General features: G+C 42.6%; 1 protein-coding gene across 5 annotated transcripts in view; it reads left to right on the plus strand.

The window, feature by feature from the left end:
• The window catches only part of SYNDIG1 (synapse differentiation inducing 1), a 317,760-nt gene that overhangs the window by 233,215 nt on the left and 57,951 nt on the right, over window positions 1-26,594 (plus strand). For all 5 annotated transcript variants that reach the window (XM_056567616.1, XM_056567618.1, XM_056567615.1 and 2 more), the window contains one exon: window positions 7,525-7,662. In XM_056567616.1, the coding sequence (XP_056423591.1) occupies window positions 7,525-7,662 (138 nt within the window). The remainder of the gene's footprint in view (window positions 1-7,524; window positions 7,663-26,594) is intronic.

Raw genomic sequence — 26,594 nt, forward strand, 5'->3', positions numbered from 1 at the left:
TCATCAAACATTACAGATATTCACTGAATATCCTTCCCATCTCGTCTGGCAGCTTTCTGCTTCAGCTGTATTTCCTAAATGTCTATAAAATACAGTATACCCACTTAAAGAAACATTCTGAAAACTCAAGCGTACGCCCTCCCTCTCCCTACACCAATCTCAAAGTGTGCATTCGATTCGTAGAATGCTTTCTCCTCTTTGCAGATTGCGATTATATCTGTATAATCAGAACAGATGCAGAGCCTTACAGTAAAATATCTCAACACATGGCATATACCATATAATTGCTAGACTATTTATAGATTTATGAAGATTATTACAAACACAAAATGGGGTATTCTAATTTGGAAATTATAATATTTATTAGTCTTAGCCCCTGAGGATAAGTTCTGTTAAAGGAGAAGTATCATGCATAAAAACTTATCCCCTATCCACAGAATAGTGGATACGTTTTAGATAGACATAGGAGCCTTGGAGAAAGTTGTCTCAACCCTCATTGATCTTGTGAATTTTCCTACTTGATCATGTAGGAAACAAGAGGAGAAAGAATTGGTTGAAGTATATTAAAAAGGGGTGTCAGCCAATGACAGCATACTTCATATGTTTGGCAGTGACCTCACCCAGCAGACTACTAGAGAGTGAGAAACAAGCAGTTCAAAGGGGCAAATACAAATATTAAGCACAGTAATGGTTGGCAAGACTGTTTTTTTTCCAGAACAAAATATAGGTGGAAGATTAGTAGCTAATACATTGGAAGAACCATATCAAAGAGATAAATAGAAATCAAAATGGCAGACAGCCCTTGCATGCCACATCAACTTAAATAGGTAAACGTAAGGCATACACAAGAACCTCTACATTATTGTTTAATAATTACCTATAGTTATTAAAGGGGTATTTCAGGAATTTTTTTATTTGACTATGCTACAGGGGCTGTAAAGTTAGTGTAGTTCATAATATAGTGTCTTTACCTGTGTTTGATGGTTTTCTCACAATTCTTATGTGATTTTCATCCCAATATTTACTTTTAACAGTATACAAAATGACTGTTGTCTTGGATTTTTCCCAGCTTGCAATGCGGTCGAGACCTAACTCGCTAGTCAGCTGATGACAGGAAGCCTGTCTGCTTCAATGGGTGGAGAGAGCAATCTGCAAGTAATGCAACAGCTGGAGGCACCCTGATTGAAGACCATAGGTCTGCAGCTCATTTTTGTTTCAATGGGTGGGGTAGCTGATGTGTGGGAAGGAGGAAAATTGTATCATGGGATTTGTAGGCAAACAATAAAAATGAAAACAGGAAATACAAGTTCACAGAAAGCTAGCCACAGTGTTCTGGTAATCTCACAGCATAGCCATTTAGCCCAAGACAAGCGCAGATCATTCCTAAGCATGTCCATTACTGTCTGCCAGGTACGTTCTAAAATCACCTTATGCTGGATGACCCCTTTAAGCCAAGAATTACAATGTATAATTGGGTGCTAAACCTTTCATAAAACAGTGTCCAAACACAAATTCCATCCAAGAAGAACTATGCAGCACTCACCAGTACAGTGTAAAACGATTTCTTCTTTATTTTTGCACCAAAATTAAGAAGAAATTGTTTTTACACTATACTGGTGAGTGCTGCCTAGTTCTTCTTGGAGGGAAAATAGAAATAGTCCTTTGATAACCAGAAAGATACCTAAAACGCAGTGTGTTATGTAAAACCTTACCACATCTCAATAACTGCACACACACACACACACACACACATATATATATATACAGCAACAGAAGAATGCAGCAGCACACTGCCAGCACAAGGATATAGGTGAAACATGAAAATGCAGTTAAAACATGGAGAGCTATACAGCTATGGTGTAATAGATGCAAATGTGAAACTATGAAATAGTGAGGCACTTAGCTCGCAAATTTGTCTCCGCCGGCGGTCAAATAGCTTGGACCGTCCCACCGCGATAAGGTAGCCTCCTGGGACGGACCCTATACTGTGTATATGCCTCTGTGTGAACAGATAAGAATGCAGCAGCACACTGCCAGCACAAGGATATAGGTGAAACATGAAAATGCAGTTAAAACATGGAGAGCTATTTGACCGCCGGCGGAGACAAATTTGCGAGCTAAGTGCCTCACTATTTCATAGTTTCACATTTGCATCTATTACACCATAGCTGTATAGCTCTCCATGTTTTAACTGCATTTTCATGTTTCACCTATATCCTTGTGCTGGCAGTGTGCTGCTGCATTCTTCTGTTGCTGTATATTTAGCCTAGTAGCGTGCACCTGTAGGCCAGGTCCATATAATAGTTTGGTATCAACTAAAGTGCTGGCTGACTTATTCTTTGTCTATATATATATATATATATATATATATATATATATATATATTTATTTTTTTTTATTTTTTTATACTACTAACCAAAAATTGACAGCTTTTTTAGTATGACATCCTATAGCATGCATTTTAGCTTTGCCCCTGGAGAACAAGGTTTTGTAAAAACCCATTTTTCATCATTGCATGTATAACTTTATGACTGCAGAGCAATCATGTGCATATGTAGCAAAGGGGAAAAAGAGGTCAAATGATATGGTTGCTTTGAAACAAGCACAATGGCAGTGTATGTAAAGAGTAGGAGAAAAATGGTTGAAACAAGTGGAATGGTAGTGTGTAATGTGCGTAGGGGGGACATGTGCAGGCAAAACTGTTCAAGAGGTTGGCAGGGCCACAAGTTCCTTTTATGTACGAGCAGGTGAGGCCCAGCAATGCCTTCATTGTGAGTGGCACCAAGGAGGGGCATTAACAAGACCTCACACAACCCCAATTCAAATCAATACTCTTGTAACTTGGCAACATGTAAAGGCAAGAAATGTGGCATAAAATCGTTCCCAGTAGGGAGACACAGTGCTTAATGGTTGCAATAGTCCTAATGCAAACGCAACTTGCAGTGCATCTATCTCTTTAAATCACAGTATCTTTGTTGGACCAGTTGTAACAGTCATGGTACAGTGGATCCTCTGTGCCTTTGTGGATGATGACTTTGGCCATGTCAGGGAGCTGAGTAGGTGCCGCTGGTTTTCACCAGAGCCAGCCGCAAAGCAGGATGGACTTGCTGTGGCCGGCGGCACCCAGGTCGTTACCCCTGGCACGACTCGTCCACACAGGCTGCTGAGAAGATATGTGGCACAGGAGGATGCAGGCAACTCGTAGTCAGGAAAGCCGAAGATCAGGGCAGTCGGCACAGATGCGAGGTCAGGAACATGGCAGAAGGTCAATCACTCTGGAGGAATTATATGCCTTGGCGTGGAGTCCAATCCTACGACATCGGAGGATCTGGAAAGAGCATTGGCTCTGACATTCTTGATAGGAGGCCAGAAATGATTGAACAAATTAAATCTGGAAAAGAAAAGAGACCATCTAGCCTGGCGAGGGTTCAAACACTGAGCAGACTGGAGATATAGGAGATTCTTACGGTCTGAATAGATGCTGACCGGATGAGAAGTACCTTCAAACAAATGTCTCCACACTTCCAAGGCAAGCTTAATAGCAAGAAGTTCTCGATCTCCAATAGAGTAGTTCCTCTCTGCAGTTGAGAAAGTCTTAGAAAAGAAAGCACAGGTTAAAATCTTGCCCCTGGATATTTTTCCTGAGTAAGAACAGCACCGGCTCCTACGGATGAAGTATCTACCTCCAAAGCAAAGGGTTTCTCTGGATCTGGTCTAGTAAGCACGGGAGCAGAGGCAAATGCTGTCTCTAAATGAGTGAGTGAAGGCCTCTTCGGCCTCAGGAGGCCAGGTCGTGGGCTTAGAGTTCTTCTTAGTGATAGCCACAATCAGAGCAACCAAGGAAGAGAAATGTGGAATGAACTGACGATAATAATTGGCAAATCCCAAAAAGCGTTGAATAGCCCGTAGACCAGTATGACGAGGCTAATCCAATACCACAGTCAGTTTGTCAGGATCCATCTGTAAGCCTTGATGCTAAACAATGAACAGAAGACAAGATCTCTCGAATAGACATTTGTCCAGTTTGGCGTAAAGATCATTCTCCCGTAGGCGTTGTAGAACCAGACGGACATGTGAGTGATGCTCCTCCAAATTAGATAAGAAAATCAAGCTGTCATTAAACACTCATGTAGGGCAGGTCACAGAAGATGTCATTGACACATTTTTGGAATACACCTGGAGCATCTCAGAGCCCAAACGGCATCGCAAGATACTCAAAGTGTCCATCACAGGTATTAAAGACCATCTTACATTCGTCTCCCTCACATATACGAATAAGATTGTAGGCTCCTCACAAATCCAACTTGGAGAAGATCTTGGCACCACAAAGACAATCAAAAAGTTCAGAGATCAAAGGAAGGGGATAGCAATTTTTGATCGTGATCTTATTAAGACCCCTGTAGTCAATACAAGGACAGAGAGAACCTTCCTTCTTCCCTACAAAGAAGAAACCAGCTCTGACAGATAAGGAGGATTTTCCGATAAATCCCTTTTGGAGGTTCTCCTGGATATATTTCGCCATGGTTTGAGTCTCTGGGAAAGACAAAGGATAGATTCTTCCTCGAGGAGGTGTGGTTCCAGGCTGTAAGTCAATGGGGCAGTCGTAGGGACAATGTGGGGGAAGTGTCTCGGCCTGTTTTTCACAGAATATGTCTGAATAGTCTCGATATATAAGAGGCAGACCAGTCACAAGAGGAGGCAAAGTGACAGCTTTAGACTGGATAGGCACAAGACAGTGAATTTGGCAAAACTGTCCCGAGTGTGCGATTTCACCAGATCTCCAGTCGAGTTGCGGAGTATGACACCGAAGTACAATGTGGGAGCACATAGAACTCGATTTTTCCCTTGTGACTTCTACTTGCATGATGAGAGGTTCTGTGCGGAATAGCACCTTACTGTACATATTTTGTCCATTAACAGAGGAAATATACAAGGGCTTAGCAAGCCGAGCACAGGAAGACAATGTTTATGGACTAAGGAGACATCAATGAAGTCGCCAGCAGAACCAGAGTCCAAAAATGCAGAAGCGATGAAAGAAGTCTTGGCAGGAGTAAGGACTTGAACAGGAATGGTCAAACGAGGAGAAGTAGTATTCACACCTAGGGACGCCTTTCCCACATGTCCTAAGTTTGAGCATTTCCTGGACGCAGTGGACGTATAGAATAGTCTTTGAGAAGGTGCTTTGGACTGGCACAATATAAGCGCAAATTCTCTTTGCGTCGTCGGGATCTTTTCAGCTGCTGTAGTCAGGTAAGCCGAAGATCAGGCAGGCGGCACTGATGTGAGGCCAGGAACATGGCAGAAGGTCAATAGGCAGGCGGCAAAGGAGCACGGCAGGGCAAACACAGAACAACGCTTTCACAATGGTACAAGGCAAACAAAGATCTGGCAAGGAGTGATGGGAGGTGTAGAAACTTAAAAATGAGCTGCAGGTGCAACTAATAATTAAGGGCATACTGGCGCTTTAAATATTCGAGAATCAGCGCGCGCACCCTAGGAGGCAGGGGCCGACGCTGCGAGAACAGAGGAGTAACAACGGAGGAAAAAGGTGAGTGACGAGCAGGCATTCGCATGTGGCCGTGTCCTGCGATGCAAATCCTGGCCCCGCTGGCAGAGTTGGGCATAGAAGGAAAGCGCTCACCGCCAGCATGTCTGGCAGAAGCGCAGGACATAACACCAGTACTCTTCATATGAGGGTCCTTGCTACATACATGTAAAACGAATCAACCTCCTTTACACAACAATTCCAGGCATCCTGACCAGTCACAGTGTGGGCTCATCTATCTTGAAATGGACCACAAAGCAAATCAATTACATTGCACAGAAACCTCTTTAGCTCCAACTTTGTCATCCAGATATGTCAAAAATAACTGGCCAAAGTGTGCAACATGGTTCTTCACTTCCTGAATGACTGCCCTATCTGACTCATTTACTCCACAGACAAATGCAGTGAAAGAGTCAGATTTGAATGACAGCCTGGGAGTGAAGCACACACATCTCCAGGCTAATATTCCCAATAGCAGCAGGTCCTAGGATGACATGCCAAAAGTTACAAATGATAGTAGTGCTTTAAAAATATAACAGCATAAAGGAAAATTACTGCACTATATGGACAAAGTAGCAGGCCTTACCACATAATCATTGAATTCAGTTGTTTCATTCAGTCCTATTGCCCCAGTTGTATAAAAACAAGCACATACTAATGTAGTCTGCCTTTACAGACATGCATGTGGACTGAGATGCCACTGTTGCAGCAAGTCAGTTAATTAAATGTTTCCCTCCCAGTTCATCCCTAATCAGATGTGTGTCTGCTATTATTGAAAAGTGACATGGTGTGAGGCCCAATACCACTGCAGCTGTGGAAACGTGTTCTTTAGGGTAACAAAATACTCTATCTGGCAGTCTGAAGGATCAATATGGGTTTGGTGAATGCTAGGAGAACTTTACCTGTCTGACTACACTGTGTCAACTGTAGAGTTTGGTGGAAAAGAAAGGTGCTACGGGGCAATCTTTTTAGGCCTTGGCCTAGGCTCTTTATCTCCTAATTTTAATGCATCAGCATACCAAGATATTTTGGACATGTGTATGCTTTTTTGGGGGAATAGTTTGGGTTTTGCCCCAGTGCACATATCAAGGTCCACAGAGACATGACTGGATTTGTTTAGTGTGGAAGAACATGGTCGAAACAAAGCCCTGTCCTCAGACTCTTTAAACACCTTTGCGGTGAACTATAAGAGAGATTGTGAGCAAGGCCCTCTTATCCAACATATAGATGGATGGAAAAAAGCCACTCTCCAATATTTTGTAGAAAGTCTTTCCAGAAGCATAGAAGAGGAAAGGGGGGGGGGGGGGGGGAGTTGGGAACAACAACAACTCTATAATATTGCCTATAGATCTAGAATAGGATGTCCTAAAACCTATTGTAATTGTCATGTGTAGATCTCCAAATACTTATGTCAATTTAGTACAGGGTCACACGGGGAGCATCCACAGCGTATTTCACGGTACATATGCATCGATGGCAGAGCAAGCTGTCATCGGGCTGCAGCCGGTTAACTCTGTGTGTCTGCTCATAGTGGCAGATTTCCACACAGAGCTACCCGGCTGCAGCCAGGAGCTCCCTCTGCAGTCCCTCTGTGACTGCCGTTAGCGCATCCGCAGCGTGAAATATGCTGTGGATGCTCTCTGTCTAACCCTCCCCTTAAAGAGGGCAAGTCGTCAGGTTCCCTAGCCAACTTTATTTCATGTAAAGCCTTTGCTGGGCATCTAGAGAATACCCAGGATTGTTGAACATATGCTAGACCGACTAGCCCAACAGCTTACCAGGGTGAAGTTTCAGGCTTTTCGTTGTGCTCTATTTCATGTATTTTTTTACTAAATGTATTTTCAGTGCACTCCGCAAAAGCCATATATACTAGATTGTTTTGTTCACAAATTACTCTTGTCACACATAATATGCTTTTTTATGTCTATGTCTTTATACTCCTTTAACACATATGCCATTTGTTTTTTATGTTTTTGTAGAGTGACTATTCAAGTGACACAGAAAGTGAAGACAACTTCTTAATGATGCCACCAAGAGACCATCTTGGCCTCAGTGTATTTTCCATGCTGTGCTGCTTCTGGCCTTTGGGGATTGCCGCCTTTTATTTGTCACATGAGGTAAGTTGGAGGCTGCTGACAATCATTAACACGTACCTGTCAAGTGCTCTGAATAATACAACTCAGAGAAATTCGTCTTCTTTCCCGGATTAGTTATAGTGTTCTTTTTTACAGCAGGGCAGCTTTCTCAAGGATAAATTATTCATGCATAAAACATTATGCCTATGATTGTTAGCCAATATGTTGGCAGGCTGAGAAGACTTGCCTTGTTTTTTTCCAAGCAATAGGGTTGTTAATCATTTACATTATTATCTTCATTTTCTTCACTCATAGTTTCTCTGAAATATCACTTAAATTGTCCTTTAAATAGCTTTGGAATAATTGCATTGGACGGTATGTAAATTCCTGGCACATTTCTAACTAGTTTAATCTTTTCCCTGGATGTTCCCTGGATAGCGATTATCTCTTGACATCTATACTTTCCTTAATCAAGGTGCCATTTGAGTGTACTTGTCATTTGCAAAACTTTTTTTTATAATGTAGATAATAACATTGGCCGACATTTATCATTGTCTTTAGACTGTTTTTTGTGTCTACAAAAGGCACAAAAAGGCGCAAGCAGGGTTTATTTGCCCCTTTTTTGCACCTTTTGCTTTACACATTTCTGCTGATTTTGAGTTGCAATCCACTGATTTTGGCAATACACATGATATAGAAGGGATTTATGAACTGCGCTTTTTTTTGTAAAAAGGTGCAAAAAAGGCCCAAAGCCACTGAAAAGTGTCTAAAACTACACCATCTCAGACCTGGTGTAGCTTTTTTGTGTATTTGAAGAGAGAAATTTCAGAAAATGTTTACCTGCACAAAATTTATCAAATGCTCTGTGAACATTTAATAAATTTGGTGCTCCTATACATTACCAAGCACAAAAAAAAAGGGTGTAAAAATATGCTTCACTTACACTTACAATGATAAATGTGGGCCATTATATGTATATTTTTAATATACATTGGTTAAAAATGAAAATTATTGGGTGAAAAAATCTTCGTAGTTGTTGCCTGTGTGTCTGTGCAGAGACAAAATACAGGTAGTGTGGGTGGACAAGTAGGGCTCTGTGCACTGAGGAAAAGCAGGGCTCTGTGCACTGAGGACAAGCAGGACTCTGTGCACTGAGGACAAGCAGGGCTCTGTACACTGAGGACAAGCAGGGCTCTGTACACTGAGGACAAGCAGGGCTCTGTGCACTGAGGACAAGCAGGGCTCTGTGCACTGAGGACAAGCAGGGCTCTGTGCACTGAGGACAAGCAGGGCTCTGTACACTGAGGACAAGCAGGACTCTGTACATTGAGGACAAGCAGGGCTCTGTGCACTGAGGACAAGCAGGGCTTTGTGCACTGAGGACAAGCAGGGCTCTGTGCACTGAGAACAAGCAGATCTCTGTACACTGAGGACAAGCAGGGCTCTGTACAGTGAGGACAAGCAGGGCTCTGTACAGTGAGGACAAGCAGGGCTCTGTACACTGAGGAAAAGCAAGGCTCTGTGCAGTTATTACAAGCAGGGCTCTGTGGACAAGCAGGGCTCTGTACAGTGAGGACAAGCAGGGCACTGTGCAGTGAGGGCAAGCAGGGCTCTGTACAGTGAGGACAAGCAGGGCTTTGTCACCGAGGACAAGCAGGACTCTGTACACTGAGGACAGGCAGGGCTCTGTGCAGTGAGGACACGCAGGGCTCTGTACAGTGAGGACAAGCAGGGCTCAGTACAATGAGGACAAGCAGGGCTCTGTACACTGAGGACAAGCAGGGCTCTGTACACCGAGAACAAGCAGGGCTCTGTACACTGAGGACAAGCAGGGCTCTGTGCACTGAGAACAAGCAGGGCTCTGTGCACTGAGGAAAAGCTCTGTTACTAACCCCTACCTCACACAGCAGGATGACTGACATGCCAGAAGCCTGCACAGAGCCCTGCTTGTCCCACCCACACTTCCTGTAATTTGTCTTCACACAGAGACACACAGGCAAAGCTGAATGGACAACATTTTTTTCACCCAAAAATATACATATTTTATAACCAGTGTATATTACAAATATACATATATTGTTATTATGTACATTGTAAAAAAAGGTTTTTGCAAATGACAGGTACACTATAAATGAAAAGAAATAATTGCTAAAGTATCAACATTTTGTTTGCAACCCATACAGTCCTTCTGTCAGTTTTTGTAGAAATTCAGTAGATATTTCAACATGCACTTGTTGTGGCGTGCAGTGATGTGCATCGTATGTGAGCGGCAATTATGGTATGTACATGAAAGTAGTATGGTGATCCTCTAGTTATTTGCCAGTTAGCTTTTGCACCATTTAGAAGTTTGTTCCAGGTGACTGTCCTTCTGTATGATGACATATTCATCAATAAATTGTTGACCACTGTTGAATGACATGACTCAGGAATTGGTCTGAGTTATTTAAAGTACTCCTGTGGAAAACTTTTTTTTTTTTTTTTTTTAAATCAACTGGTGCCAGAAAGTTAAACAGATTTGTAAATTACTTCTATTAAAAAATAATTAAAAAAAAATAAAAATCTTAATCCTTCTAGTACTTATTAGCGGCTGTATACTACAGAGGAAATTCACTTATTTTTGGATTTCTTTTCTGTCACGACCACAGTGCTCTCTGCTGACACCTCTGTCTGTATCAGGAAATGTCCAGAGCACGAGAAAATCCCCATAGCAAACATATGCTGCTCTGGAACAGTGGCGTTGCTAGGGTTGGTGTCACCCGGTGCGGTAGAAAATGGTGTCACCCCCATACCTACCCCCTCCCCTCAGTAAGTTTTTAGCCTGTTGTGACAGACACCACTGTTGTAGCGCATTGTGAGAAATTCCAGTATAATAATCAGATATACCAGTTGCCACAGAATATGAAAGTGTTAAAGAAGTTTTCACCATTTAAATATACAGCTCCCAGAATTACATAAAGGGGTACTCCACTGGAAAACATTTTCTTTTATATCAATTGGTGCCAGAAAGTTAAACAGAATTTTAAATTACTTCTATTTAAAATCTTAATCCTTACAATACTTATAAGCTGGTGCATGCTCCACAGGAAGTTGTGTAGTTCTTTCCAGTCTGACCACAGTGCTATTTGCTGATACCTCTGTCCATGTCAGGAACTGTCCAGAGCAGGATAGGTTTGCTATGGGGATTTGCTCCTACTATGGACAGTTCTTGACATGGACAGAGGTGTCAGCACAGAGCACTGTGGTCAGACAGAAAATAAATAAAAAAAGAAAAGAACTTCCTGTGAATCGCTTATACAGCAGCTAATAAGTACTGGAAGGATTATGATTTTTAAATAGAAGTAATTTACAAATCTGTTTAACTTTGTAGCACCAGTTGATAAAAAAAAATGTTTTCCAGTAGAGTACCCCTTTGAGCAGTGCTGAGGTTATGCTGGGAGTTGTAGTTTCACTCATCATAACTGTAGAACTGACAAGTGACTACAGCTCTGATAGGACAAAGAGAGGAGAATGTACAATGATATCAGTGACTACAGGTGACGTCTTCTCCATAGTGAGGAGAATACACAATGATATCAGTGACTACAGGTGACATCTTCTCTATAGTGAGGGGAATACACAATGATATCAGTGACTACAGGTGACATCTTCTCTATAGTGAGGAGAATACACAATGATATCAGTGACTATAGGTGACGTCTTCTCTATAGTGAGGAGAATACACAATGATATCAGTGACTATAGGTGACGTCTTCTCTATAGTTTTCCCTTATCTAATTCAGATGGTGAATTTAGATGATTCAGGACTTGTTCCAGCTAAAACTTCTGTCTGTAGAATGTGACACCCAGATGACTCCTCACTATGTCAGCGCATTCTCATCCTCTATATGAAAACAAGTATTATTATAAACCTGCCAGACACTGCACAGTAACCCCCCGACATGCGATGGCCCCGACATATGATCAAATCGACATACGATGGCCTCTCAGAGGCTATTGCATGTCGATGTCAGCATCGACATACGATGCTTTTATATGTCGGAGCCATCGCATTAACTGCTATCCGACAGCGCAAAATGCTTAAGCTGCTGTCGGATAGCAGTTGAAGCATCCCGGACAGGTTCGCTTACCTATCCCCGCTGCTCCGGGTCCACTTTGCGATCCTCCGGTGTCTTCTATATCTTCTCCTGGGTCCGGGCCTCGTTTTCGGGGGTCGTTATTACGTCGCTACGCACGCCGTCCCGGCGCAGCAACGTAATAACGTCACCAGAAAGTGAGGCCCGGACACCGGAGAAGATGCGGTGGATCCCGGAGTCGGAGGATCCCGAAGTGGACCCGGGACAGCATCGGGAGCCCCTGGGACAGCATCAAGAGCGGTGAGGACACGGTCCAGAGCGGCAGGGATAGGTGAGTATAACTTCCTATACTTTACATTGCACGAATCCCTCAACATACAATAGATTCGACAAACGGTGGGTCGTTTGGAACGAATTACCATCGTTTGTTGAGGGACCACTATATCCTCTAAATATAATACTACTATACACTGCACTTTTTGATTATAAACCTTCCATACACCGTACCCACTGAATATAATACTACCACACATCTGTACATTCTGAATATAATACCAACACATACTGTACATTCTGAATATAAATCTGCCACAAACTGTACCCACTGAATATAAATCTGTCACATACTGTACCCTCTGAATATAAATCTGCCATATACTGTACCCCTGAATATAATACCGCCACACACTGTACCCTCTGAATATAATACTACCACCCACTGCGCCCTCTGAATATAATACTACCACAAACTGCGCCCTCTGAATATAACGTTGCCATACAGTGCACCCTCTGAATATAATACCACAACCGCAGTAACACCCCTCAACATCCGTTAGCTGATGCTATTACCACGGGAGGGGGGTATTGGTGGTGTTGCTAGTGAATGATTGGGGTGCTACTACTGGGGGGGTGTTGCTGGAGGATGATGAGGGTGCTACTGGCCATCCCCCCTGGCAGTATCACCCCCATCATCCATTGGCAGGATCATCCTCCTGGCAGGAGCAACGCCATCATCCACCATCAGGATCTGCTGATGGAAGTGCTTCTGCGGGCGGGGGGGTGTTGCTGGTGGATGATGAGGGTGCTACTGCCAGGGGGGGGGGGGCTTTAGGTAGGCAGCAGTTCCTCCACTTTAGGTAGGCAGCAGTTCCCCCACATTAGGTAGGCAGCAGTTCCCCCACATTAGGTAGGTAGCAGTTTCCCCACATTAGGTAGCATAGATTCCCAACATTTGGTAGCACAGATTCCCCACATTAGGTAGCATAGACTCCCCACATTTGGTAGCACAGATTTCCCACATTAGGTAGCAGTTTCCCCACATTAGGTAGCATAGACTCCCCACATTAGGTAGCATAAACTCCACACATTTGGTAGTAGTTTCCCCACATTAGGCCACAGGTTCCCTTGCAGGTTCCCCACAATGAGTCAAAGTCTCCCCACATTAGATCGCTGGTTCAACCACCCCCCTACAAAAAAAAAACACATACAACACAGAGAGACACACACAGAAACACACACACACAGTCAGAGAGACACACACTCACAGACACACACACACAGAGTCACACAGTCACACACACACACAGAGTCACACACACACAGAGTCACACAGTCACACAGAGTCACACAAACACCCACACACAGTCGCACAAACACACACACACAGAGTCACACACACACACACACACACACACAGAGTCACACACACACAGAGTCACATACACACACACAGAGTCACACACACAAACACACAGAGTCACACACACACACAGAGTCACATACACACACACAGAGTCACACACACACAGAGTCACACACAGAGTCACATACACACAGAGTCACACACACAAACACACACAGAGTCACACACAGACAATCACACACAGACAGAGATAGAGACAGATAGAGAGACAGAAACACACACTCACCCATCCAGCGCAGCGATCATTCTCTCCGGGCGCCCTGCGAGTGACGTCACTCGTCCTCCTGCGTGGCCATGCGGTGGGACGTCAGGAGCGGAGACCGGGCACAGTGCTGGTGAAGGCGAGGGGGGTGATGACGGACGGGCGCACAGTGCAGGTGAAGGCCGGGGGGGGGTGCTGGGAGAGGGGGGTGCTGACGGACGGGCGCACAACGGCGATGAAGGCCGGGGGGGTGCTGATGGACGGGCACACCGCACAGCGTAGGTGAAGGCGGGGGGTGCTAACGGACGGGAGGCCGGTCGGGCACAGATGGGGGGTGTCGGTGTAGCTGGGGAGGGGGGTGGGTGCTGCGGAGCATCTTGGTGTCACCCCGAGTAGGTTTGTGTCACCCGATGCGGGCCGCACCCCCCGCACCTGGGTCGAAGCGCCACTGCTCTGGAAAGTTCCTAAAATGGACAGAGGTGTCAGCAGAGAGCACTGCGGTCGTGACACAAAAGAAATCCAAAAAGAAAATAATTTCCTCTGTAGTATACAGCCGCTAATAAATACTGGAAGGATTAAGATTTTTTAATAGTAGTAGTTTACAAATCTGTTTAACCCCTTAAGGACCAGGCTAGTTTTATTTTAGCATTTTCATTTTTTCCTCCTCACGTTCTAAAAGTTATAACTTTTTATATTTTCATTCACAGACCCATATGAGGGCATATTTTTTGCACGACCAGCTGTCCTTTGTAATGACATCACTCATTTTACCATTAAATGTATGGCGCAACCAAAAAAATATTATTTGTGTGGGGAAATTGAAAAAAATAGGTTTTGTTTTCACGGCTGTACACTTTATAGTAAAAATTACATGTTTTCTTTATTCTGTTGGTCAATACAATTAAAATAATATCCATGACTACATACTTTCCTATTATTACACTGCTTAAAAAAAATCTCAAACTTTTTAACCAAATTAGTATGTTTGAAATCCCTCTATTTTGACGACCTATAACTTTCTAATTTTTCAGTATATTTTGCTGTATGAGGGCTAATTTTTGCGCCTTGATCTGTACCTTTTATTGATACCACAATTGCGTATATGAATCTTTTAAATCGCTTTTAATATATATATTTTTTTACGTTTCTGCCGTTCACCGTACGGGGTCATTAATATTACATTTTGATAGTTTGGACATCTACGATTGCGGCGATACCAAATATATTAATTTATTTAATTTTTGTTACGCTTTTTGAGGTAAAATGGGAAAAAGGGAAGATTTACATTTTTATTGGGGGAGGGGATTTTTCACATAATTTTTTTTTTTACACTTTTTATGTCCCCATAGGGGACTATTTATTACAAAAAATAGATTGCTAATACTGTTCAGTGCTATATGCATGGCACTGATCAGTGTTATCAGCGATATTCTGCTCTGGTCTGCATGATCTCAGACCTCAGAAGACAGACGGAGGCAGGTGAGGGGACCTCTGTCCGCCATTCTAGATGATCGGATCCCTGTGGGCGATACGATCATCCAATATAATGCCTGATTTGCCGCAGATGCCTTGATCTGTATTGATCACGGCATCTGAGGGGTTAATGGTGGACATCAGTGTGATCGCTGATGTCCGCCATTACCGGCGGATCCCTGGCTGCTGATAGCAGCCGGGACCTGCCGTGCATGATGTTAGCACCGCTCTGGTGCTCACGGCATGTACATGACATAAATATACGTCATGGTGCATTAAGTACCACCGCACCATGACGTGCATTTACTTCATGTGTCATTAAGGGGTTAACTTTCTGGCATCAGTTACCGGAGTACCCCTTTAAGGCCAAATCTTTCAGGTCAGTTATGCTGCCTTCAGCATAATATGGTGACAGATGTGCAATTTCTAGTGGTGTATTAGTGGTCTATCACACTATGCATATTGATATAAGCAATCTATATACAGTGGTCCCTCAACATACAATGGTAATTCGTTCCAAACGACCCATCGTTTGTCGAATCCATCGTATGTTGAGGGATCCGTGCAATGTAAAGTATAGGAAGTTATACTCACCTGTCCCCGCTGCTCCGGACCGCATCCTCACCGCTCCCGATGCTGTCCCAGGGGCTCCCGATGCTGTCCCGCTGCTCCGGTGTCTTCTTCGGGATCCTCCGGCTTCTTCTGCATCTTCTGCAGGGTCCGGGCCTTGCTTTCTGGTTACGTTATTACGCTGCTGCGCCAGTACGACGTGCGTAGTGACGTAATAACGACGCCGGAAAGCAAGGCCCGGACCCCGGAGAAGATGTAGAAGACATCGGAGGATCCCGAAGTGGACCTGGAGCAGCGGGGATAGGTGAGCGAACCTGTCCGGGATGCTTAAACTGCTACCTGACAGCAGCTTAAGCATTTTGCGCTGTCGGATAGCAGTTAATGCGATGGCCCGACATATAAAAGCATCGTATGTCGATGCTGACATCGACATGCGATGGCCTCTGAGAGGCCATCGCATGTTGATTTCATCATATGTCGGGGCCATCGTAGGTCGGGGGGTTACTGTTTATAAAACTCAACGTGTGTGTGTGTGGTTGTATGTGTGTATATGTAGGTTCCACAAAAACTTCCAAACGGTTAAAGATATTAACATGAAACTTGGCACACATGTTACTTATATGCCAACAACAAACATAGGATAGGTGATTTAACCCTTACTCACCCCCATTTGCCACGGGCGGGGTTTTTGTTTAAAGTCCTATACAAGTCTATGGGAAATATATGTTACTACATTACTTCCAAACGGCTGGAGATATTTTGATAATACTTGGTCACATGTTACTTATATGTCCACTTAAAATATAGGATAGTTAATGTAACCCTTAACTACCCCATTTGTGAGGGTCGGGATTTTTGTTTAAAGTCCCATGCAAATCAATGAGAAATGTATATTCTCACATAACTTCTGTACGGCTGGAGATATTTCAATACCTGGTACACATATTACAGGTCGGAATATGAGGACGGGATGGGAGGTCGAGATAGGAGGTCAAGATAGGAGGTCGAGATAAGAGGTGGGGATAGGAGGACGGGATAGGAGGTTGAGATAGGAGGTCGGGATAAGAGGTGGAGATAGGAGGGTTTAGAGAGGAGGACGGGATAGGAGGACGGGATAGGAGGTCAGGATAGGAGGACGGGATAGGAGGTCGGGATAGGAGGACGGGATAGGAGGACGGGATAGGAGGTCGAGATAGGAGGTCGGGATAGGAGGACAGGATAGGAGGACGGGATAGGAGGTCAGGATAGGAGGTTGAGATAGGAGGTCGAGATAGGAGGTCGAGATAGAAGGTTGAGATAGGAGGTCGGGATAGGAGGACGGGATAGGAGGAAGGGATCGGAGGACGGGATGGGAGGTCGGGATAGGAGGTCAAGATAGGAGGTTGAGATAGGAGGTCAGGATAGGAGGTCGGGATAAGAGGTGGAGATAGGAGGATGGGATAGGAGGACGGGATAGGAGGACGGGATAGGAGGATGGGATAGGAGGACGGGATAGGGGGATGGGATAGGAGGACGGGATAGGAGGACGGGATAGGAGGTCGGGATAGGAGGTCGGGATAGAAGGTTGGGAAAGGAGGTCACGATTGGAGGAGGGGATAGGAGGATGGGATAGGAGGACGGGATAGGAGGTCGAGATAGGAGGTCGAGATAGGAGGTCAGGTTAGGAGGACGGGATAGGAGGATGGGATAGGAGGTTGAGATAGGAGGTTGAGATAGGAGGACGGGATAGGAGGACGGGATAGGAGGTCGGGATAGGAGGTCAGGATAGGAGGTAGGGATAGAAGGTCATGATAGGAGGTCGGGATAGGAGGTCGGGATTGGAGGACTGGATAGGAGGACAGGATAGGAGGACGGGATAGGAGGTTGGGATAAGAGTTCGGGATAGGAGGTCGGGATATGAGGACGAGATGTGAGGATGGGATATGATGACGGGATAGGAGGTTGGGATATGAGGACAGGATATGGGGTTGGGATATGACAACAATATATGAGGACGGCATATGAAGACAAAAGCTTCCTCCTTTGTTTATTTTCCTCCCCAACAAGGATTAGGAAGGAAAAACCGGGCAACGCCGGGTATTCAGCTAGTAGACTACTAAAAACAGCATGTGTTGGGGCAGCGTAACTATCTGGATTGTGTATCTTTTTGTATTTTGGTTGTGTCCAGGTTGTCCTCTTCTCTCCAGAAAACTGGAGCAATACAGCTAAAAGTGTGGGTTTATAGTAATTTTCATTTTTTTTTTTTTTTTAATCAAGGTATAATCATTTAACCCCCTAAGGACACAGCCAATCTTATTTTTGCATTTTCGTTTTTTCCTCCTCGTCTTCCAAAAATCATAACTCTTTTATATTTTCATCCACAGACCAATATGAGGGCTTGTTTTTTGAACGTCCAATTGTCCTTTTTATGTGACATTACTAATTTTACCATAAGATGTATGGCACAACCAAATTTTTGAAGGTTTCATTTTCACGCGGTACACTTTACGGTAAAAATGACATGTTTTCTTTATTCTGTGGGCAATATGATTAAAATGATACCTATGACTACACACTTTTCTTTTATTGTACTGCTTTAAAAAAAAACTGGCTGCGAAACACTGTTATGTAACAAACTCTGTGTTTTGCAACCAGTGTGCCTCCAGCTGTTGCATAACTAGCATGCACTGACAGCCAAAGGGCATACTGGTAGTGGTAGTTTTGCAACAGCTGGAGGTTTGTCCCCACCCCCCTATGTGAATGTACAGGGTACATTCACACAGGCGCGGGTTTACAGCGAGTTTCTCACTGCAAGTTTGAGATGCAGCAAATTTTCCGCCGCAACTCAAACTCCCAGCGGGAAACTCCTGCCTGTGTGAATGTATCCTAAAAACACTACACTACACTTACACAAAATCAAAATAAAAAGTAAAACACTACATATACACATACCCCTACACAGTCCCTCCCCCCCAAAAAATAAAAATAAAAAATGTATCGTATGACACTGCTTCCAAAACGGAGCCTCCAGCTGTTGCAAAACAACTCCCAGTATTGCCGGACAGCCATTGACTGTCCAGGCATACTGGAAGATTTGCAACAGCTGGATGCACCCTGTTTGGGAAGCAATGCCCTAGAGTATTTTTGGTATCAGAGGCAAGCGTAATTCTTGCCCCCAGGTCTGTCCCTATGCAAATCCCTTTTTTAGGCCAAATGCGCATGGCGCTCTCTCACTTTTGGAGCCCTGTCGTATTTCAAGGCAACAGTTGAGGGCCATATATGGGGTATTTCTGAACTTGGGAGAAATTGCCTAACAAATTTTGAGGGTCTTTTTCTCCTTTTACCTCTTATGAAAAGGTAAAGTTGGGGGTCTACTCCAGCATGTTATTGTAAAAATGTTTTTTATTTTTTACATTAACATGCTGGTGTTGCCCCATACTTTTCATGTTCACAAGAGGTAAAAGGAAAGAAAGACCCCCAAAATGTGTAACGCAATTTCTCCTGAGTAGGGAAATACCCCATATGTGGACGTAAAATGCTCTGCGGGCGCACAACAAGGCTCAGAAGTGAGAAATCGCTATGTACATCTGAGGTAATTTGCACAGGGGTGGCTGATCGTTACAGCGGTTCTGAAATAAACACAAAAAAACCACCCACATGTGACCCCATTTTGGAAACTACACCCCTAACGGAACGGAACAAGGGATAAAGTGAGCCTTAACACTCCACAGGTGTTTGACGAATTTTATGTATTTTTTCACTAAAATGCTGGTGTTATCCCAAATTTTTCATTTTCACAAGGGGTAATAGGAAAAAGCCCCCCAAAATTTGTAACCCTATTTCTTCTGAGTATATTAATACCCCATATCTGGATATAAAGTGCTCTGCGGGTAAACTACAGGGCTCAGAAGAGAAGGAGCGCCATTGGGCTGTTGTAGAGAATGTGTCTGGAATTGAAGGCCATGTGTGTTTGCAATGCCCCCATGGTGCCAGAACAATGCCCCACACACACGTGACCACATTTTGGAAACTACACCCCTCAAGGAATTTAATAAGGGGTGCAGTGAGCATTTACGCCCCACAGGTGTCTGACAGATTTTTTTCAACCAAATTAAATTTTTCATTTGCACAGCCCACTGTTCCAATGATCTGTCAAAGGCCAGTGGGGTGTAAATGCTGATTGCACCCCTTATTACATTCCGTGAGGGGTGTAGTTTCCGAAATAGGGTCACATGTGGGGGAGTCCATTGTTCTGGTTGCACCGGGGCTTTGTAAACGCACATGACACCCAACCTCCATTCCAGAGAAATTCTCTCTCCAAAAGCCCAATGGCGCTCCTTCTCTTCTGAGCATTGTAGTTTGCCCGCAGAGCACTTTACATCCACATATGGGGTGTTTTCATACTCAGATGAAACGGGGTTACAAATTTTCAGGGGCATTTTCTCCTATTACCTCTTGTAATGGTGGTAAGTTTGTGGGGAAAAACAGCATTTTAGATAAAAAAAAAAAATTTCATTTGCACATCCGACTTTAATGAAAAGTCTTCAAACACCTGTGGGGCGTTATGGCTCACTGTACTCATTGTTACGTTCCCTGAGGGGTGTAGTTTCCAAAATAGTATGTCATGTGTTTTTTTTTTTTGCTGTTCTGGCACCATAGGGGCTTCCTAAATGCGACATGCCCCCAAAAAAACATTTCAGCAAAATTTGCTTTCCAAAAGCCAAATGTGGCTCCTTCTGTTCTGAGCACTGAAGTTCGCCCACAGTGCATTTGATGTCCACACATGGGGTATTTCCATATTCAGAAGAGATGGGGTTACAAATTTTTGGAGGGGCATTTTCTCCTATTACCCCTTGTAAAAATTAAAAGTTTGGGGGAAAACTGGCATGCCACATGTTTTTTTCTTTTTTTGCTGTTCTGGCACAACAGGGGCTACCTAAATGCAACAGGTCCCCAAAATCCATTTCAGCAAAATTTGCTTTCCAAAAGCCAAATGTGACTCCTTCTTTTCTGAGCATTGTAGTGTGCCAGGTGCCAGCAGAGCACTTGATGTGCACACATGGGGTATTTCCATACTCAGAAGAGATGGGGTTACACATTTTGGGGGGCATTTTCTCCTATTACCCCTTGTAAAAAATGTAAAATTTGAGGGAAAACCAGCATTTTAGTGAAAAAAAAAATGATTTACATATCCAACTTTAACGAAAAGTTGTCAAAAACCTGTGGGGTGTTAAGGCTCACTGCACCCCTTGTTACGTTCCTTGAGGGGTGTAGTTTCCAAAATAGTATGCCACATATTTTTATTTTTTTTTGTCTTTTTTGTTTTGCTGTTCTGGCACCACAAGGGCTTCCTAAATGTGACATGCCCCCAAAAACCAGTTCAAAAAAACACACTCTCCAAAATCACATTGTCGCTCCTTTTCTTCTGAGCCCTCTACTGCACCCACCGAACACTTTACATCCACATATGAGGAATTTCATTACTCAAATATTGGGGGGATTTATCTCCTATTACCCCTTGTAAAAATTCAAAAACTGGGTCTACAAGAACATGCAAGTGTAAAAAATGCAGATTTTGAATTTTCTCCTTCACTTTACTGCTATTCCTGTGAAAATCCTAAAGGGTTAACACACTTACTGAATGTCATTTTGAATATTTCTAGGGGTCCAGTTTTTATAATGGGGTCATTTATGGGGTATTTCTAATATGAAAACCCTTCAAATCCTCTTCAAAACTGAACTGGTCCCTGAAAAATTCAGATTTTGAAAATGTTGTGAAAAATTGGAAAATTGCTGCTGAACTTTGAAGCCCTCTGATATCTTCCAAAAGTAAAAACATGTCAACTTTACGATGCAAACATAAAGTAGACATATTATATATGTGAATCAATATATAATTTATTTGGAATGTCTAGTTTCCTTACAAGCAGAGAGTTTCAAAGTTAGAAAAATGCAAAATCTCTGTGTGTCTTTCTTTTTAGTTCTGGCTGGACCTCCACTTCCTTCCTTCCCTTTTCATCCTCACCTTCTTCTTTCCCCCCTCTTTCCCTCTCCTCATTTACCTTTTATCTTCCCCCTCTCTCTTTCTCTTCCCCTTCTCGCATATCTGCTTTTCCTCTACCCCCCCTCCCTGTTCCCCAACCTACTCTAGCTCCCTACGCCTCCTTCTTCCTCTCCTCTCCCCCGCCTACCACCTTCCCCTTCTCTTCTAATTCTCCTCTTTGGCCCGACTGGGGGCCTCTATCCCTTCTCACTCCCCACCGTTCCCTCTCTCTACTCTACCGTACATTTCCTATGTCTTCTGGACTGGTTGACGGTCCACATCTCTCTGTTCTTGTTAGTGCCCCTCTTCTCCTATACCATGGGTTGGGAGGGCAGCTCCCCTAAGGTTTCTTAGAGTCTCCTTTATGGTCACAACCCTATTATCTTGCACAGGGCTCTGTACTGTAGGCTCACCCGTTGATTGTTTTTGGATGAGCCGATCCTCTCGACTGTCCCCAATCATGACAGTGAACTGTTTTGTGACACCGTTGTGTTGTTCAAAGTCATTGTGGCCAGTCATGCTAGACTCTCAGTGCCTACATTAATGAACTGTTTGTATATTGTTTGTTTATAAAATTGAAAATAAAGAATTGATAAAAAAAAATGAAAAATGCAAAAGGTTCACATTTTTCATGAAATTTTGGAATTTTTCACCAAGAAATTATGCAAGTATCGCCGAAAATCTGCGGCATTGCGAGTGTTAGAATGGATGATCGGATTGCCCGTTACACTTCCGCGGGGAACCGATTATCCAGCATGGTGGCCGGAGGTCCCAAGTACCTGCTCCAGCTGTCATCCTGGGGTCTTCATCTCTGGTCTGACATCGAGCAGACCAGAGAAGAAAATTGTCCATAATGCCTATGCATAGCAACCATTTTAGCGATCAAATGACTGCAATAAATAGTCCCCTATGGGGACATCAAAAGTGTAAAAAAAAGTTTTTAAAAAAATTGAAAAAGCCCCTCCCTAAATAAAACTTTAATTTTTTTTTCATTTTATTCCAAAAAGCGTAAAAAATTCAATAATAAGCATATTTGGTATGGTTGCGTGCGTAAATGTCCGAATTATCAAAATATAAAGTTAATCATCCCATATGGTGAAAGCCGTAAACGTAAAGGAAAAAGGTCGAAATTCCTTTTTTTCATAAAAAGGGGTTAAAAAGTTACATATAATGGTCCAAAAAATGTATTGATAAAAACTACAGATCACGGCGCAAAAAAATACAGCCCCATATACGGAAAAAATTAGAAAGAAATAGGTTGTCAAAATAGAGTGATTTTAAACCCTTAATGGCCAAGCCCATTTTCACCTTAAGGACCAGAGCATTTTTTTCACATCTGACCACTATCATTTTAAGCATTAATAACTCTGGGATGCTTTTACTTATGAATTTGATTTCGAGATTTTTTTTTTTTTTTGGTGACTTATTCTACTTTAACACAGTGGTAAATTGTCTTCGTTACTTCCACCATTTCTATGTGAAAAATTCCAAAATTTCATGAAAAATTTGAAGATTTAGCATTTTTCTAACTTTGAAGCTCTCTGCTGGTAAGGAAAATAGACATACCAAATAAATTATATATTGATTCATATATACAATATGTCTACTTTATGTGACGCTATTTCGGAAATTACACCCCTCACAGAATGTAATAAGGGGTGCAGTAAGCATTTACACCTCACTGGCATTTGACACATCTTTGGAACAGTGGGCTGTGCAAATTAAAATTAAATTTTTAATTTTCATGGACTACTGTTTAAAAAATCTGTCAGTCACCTGTGGGGTGTAAATGCTCACTGCACCCTTTGTTACATTCCTTGAGGGGTTTAGTTTCCACAAAGGGGTGACATGTGGGGAGGTGTCCACTGTTCTGGCACCATGGGGGCTTTGTAAACGCACATGGCCTTCAATTCCAGACACATTCTCTCTCCAAAAGCCCAATGGTGCTCCTTCTTTTCTGAGCCCTGTAGTGCACAAGCAGAGCATTTTAGGTCCACACATGGGGTATTAATATACAAATTATGGGGGGCTTTTTTCCTATTACCCTTTGTGAAAAGGAAAAATTTGGGATAACAACAGCATTTTAGTGAAAACATTTTTTTTTCATTTTCACGTCCAACTTTAACAAAAATTCTTCAAACACCTGTGGGGTGTTAAGGCTTACTATACCCCTTGTTATGTTCCGTGAGGGGTGTAGTTTCAAAAATGGGGTCGCATGTGCCACCTCACTCCTGTTGCTAATGCGTGATAGATGCCGTCTCGAACGGCACCTATCATCCTTTTTTTCTGGGTCACCGGGGACCCGATTGACCCGGAATCGCCGCAAATCACCGATCTGAATTTATCGGTGATCGCTGACATGGGGGGTCTCAGGACCCCCCAGGGGTTTGCACAGGGTGCCTGGTGTATGATTTCAGCAAGCATCCCAGTCCGGTCCCTGCCCGGTGAGCGGCGGTGTCTGGAATTCCCACGGGCATAGTACGCCCTTGGTCCTTAGATACCAGGACGTCAGGGCGTACCTGTATGCCCTTGGTCCTTAAGGGGTTAATGTTATATTCATGTAGCTGAGCATGTTTCTAAATGGTGAACTGCAATAAAACTATTTACATTGGCAGCTTCTTCAGTAACATTGATTGTTAATATACATTATTTACTTTGTATTTAATTGATGACCTTGTGTAAATTGTGCAGTCTCACTCGTATATTAGATTCTGCTGCTTTATTGTGTTAAACTGCTATGAGTGTTGTATGTCAGTGATGGATGACAGCAGTTTCAGAGTCATTCTTATTTGGAGGGATTGAAGTACACTTTTACAGGCAGGAATTACATATCAATTATACTTTCTTGACTCCAAACTTTTCACCAGAGATCACGTAAATCAATAATACAAATAAACAAAGAAACCTTGTGGTATATCTTATTAGAGAAGACAATTTCTCCATCTTTACTTCTTCTCTCAATTCTTTTATCTTCCTAAACTATTCACTCCTTCTGAAGAGACTGCTAAAGTCCATTTTAATATATTTCAGCTCACTTAAGTATCAGTTATCAGTTCCAGCTGTCCATATAAGTCTATGGAGAAGTATAGAGGAGATGAGAGTGAATAGAGAGAGACTCAAATACTTGGAAAATATTATGTTTTATTTTGCCATGTGCTAGATTCACAATTTACACAACTAAGTGTCTATAATGTTCTCCAAGCTTAAACTGCTTTGGTGTGCTAAAGAGATAAGTACCTGGTTCACTCCTCTTCTGTGCATGTGCAGTGTATGAGAAACATAACAGCAGCTAGTCTCTACCCAGTAGCTCAGAGACAATTGAAAATTTTAGATGGATCCAGCAGAATAAAAATCTGGTGAAAATTAAAATTTTCAAGTTATATTACACCAGCAACTGTGTTATTCTTCATTTACACACAGGACCTGAAAGTTCAGGTAGGTGTTAAAGCATAAAACATGTTTATAGCCTATGCTCTAAAACGTTAGCCAGTGAGGTCTAGCCTTTTCAGAACATATTGTCGCTTATTGTGGGTTGCATTTTGCCCCAGATTCCCGTGACAACCATGTGCCATGATGGAATTTGTACCAATTTGTGTTCAATGGTCATTAGAAAGACTAGGGAAAGAAGGGTACACTCCCAATGCTTAATAGTGGTTATATGATGCTGCTTTGGACTTTTGTGACCTTAAATTTATCACTATGTGTGTTTAACTGCATGATATATTATTCTTACAATGGGGTAACATTGTGTTTTGTGTTACATTATTATTTTGGGAATTTTTTAAATACATTTTGTAATTGAAGATTCAACAGTGTTTGTTAAATGTATACAATTTGTAAAGCTATTATGCTGTGTGTCAAGCAATGCTAATGTATAAATAACTAAATGCCTATGATTATCCCATGAGATCACATCAATAATATTATTTTTGTGCTTTTTATGCTAATCATTTGTAAACAGTAGTAGTGGACTGCAGAATAGTGCAAGAATAATAAATAGGCCTTTTTCTTTCAAATAGCTCATGATAGAGCATCACTTTTATTTAATTCTAACTAGTACAGTTGTGTCCACCCTTATCTTTAGTTTAGATTAAGGGGTACTCTGCCCTAGACATCCTATCCCCTATCCAAAGGATAGGGGATAAGATGTCAGGTCATGGGGGTCATGCCGCTGGGAACCACGCAATCTATGATCTCCTTCCCATAACCATGAATAGAGGGGGAGTGGCGTTACATCATGTCTCCCGCCACGGTAAGATGCTTTTTCAGATGCTTGATGCTCTTACTGCTATATGACATTTCATGTTGTTCCCTGGTTGGCATTTATGGATATTGGGGGAGATTTATCAAACCTGTGCAGAGGAAAAGTTGCCCATAGCAACCAATCAGATTCCTTCTTTCATTTTTAACAAGGCCTTTGAAAAATTAAATATAATGGAAGAAGCAATCTGATTGGTTACTATGGGCAACTTTTCCTCTGCACAGGTTTCAATAAATCTCCCCTATTGTTTGTATGTTACTTATTCCCTATTGTTACCTTGATGCTTGTAACAGGGTATGTTTTTCTTTTCTTTAACCCTTTTGGCCTTAAGGACTCAGACAATTAAATTTTTACGTTTTAATTTTTTCCTCCTCGCCTTCTAAAAATCCTAACTCTTTTATATTTTCATCCACAGACTAGTATAAGGGCTTGTTTTTTGCGAGACCAGTTGTGCTTTGTAATGACATCACTCATTATATCATAAAATGTATGGCGCAACCAAAAAACACTATTTTTGTGGGGAAATGAAAAAGAAAAACGCAATTTTGCTAATTTTGGAAGGTTTCGTTTTCACGCCGTACAATTTACGGTAAAAATGACGTGTGTTCCTTATTCTGAGGGTCAATACGATTAAAATGATACCCATAATTACATACTTTTCTATTATTGTT

Source organism: Hyla sarda, chromosome 3 (assembly GCF_029499605.1).
Source record: "Hyla sarda isolate aHylSar1 chromosome 3, aHylSar1.hap1, whole genome shotgun sequence".
Classification (NCBI taxonomy): domain Eukaryota; kingdom Metazoa; phylum Chordata; class Amphibia; order Anura; family Hylidae; genus Hyla; species Hyla sarda.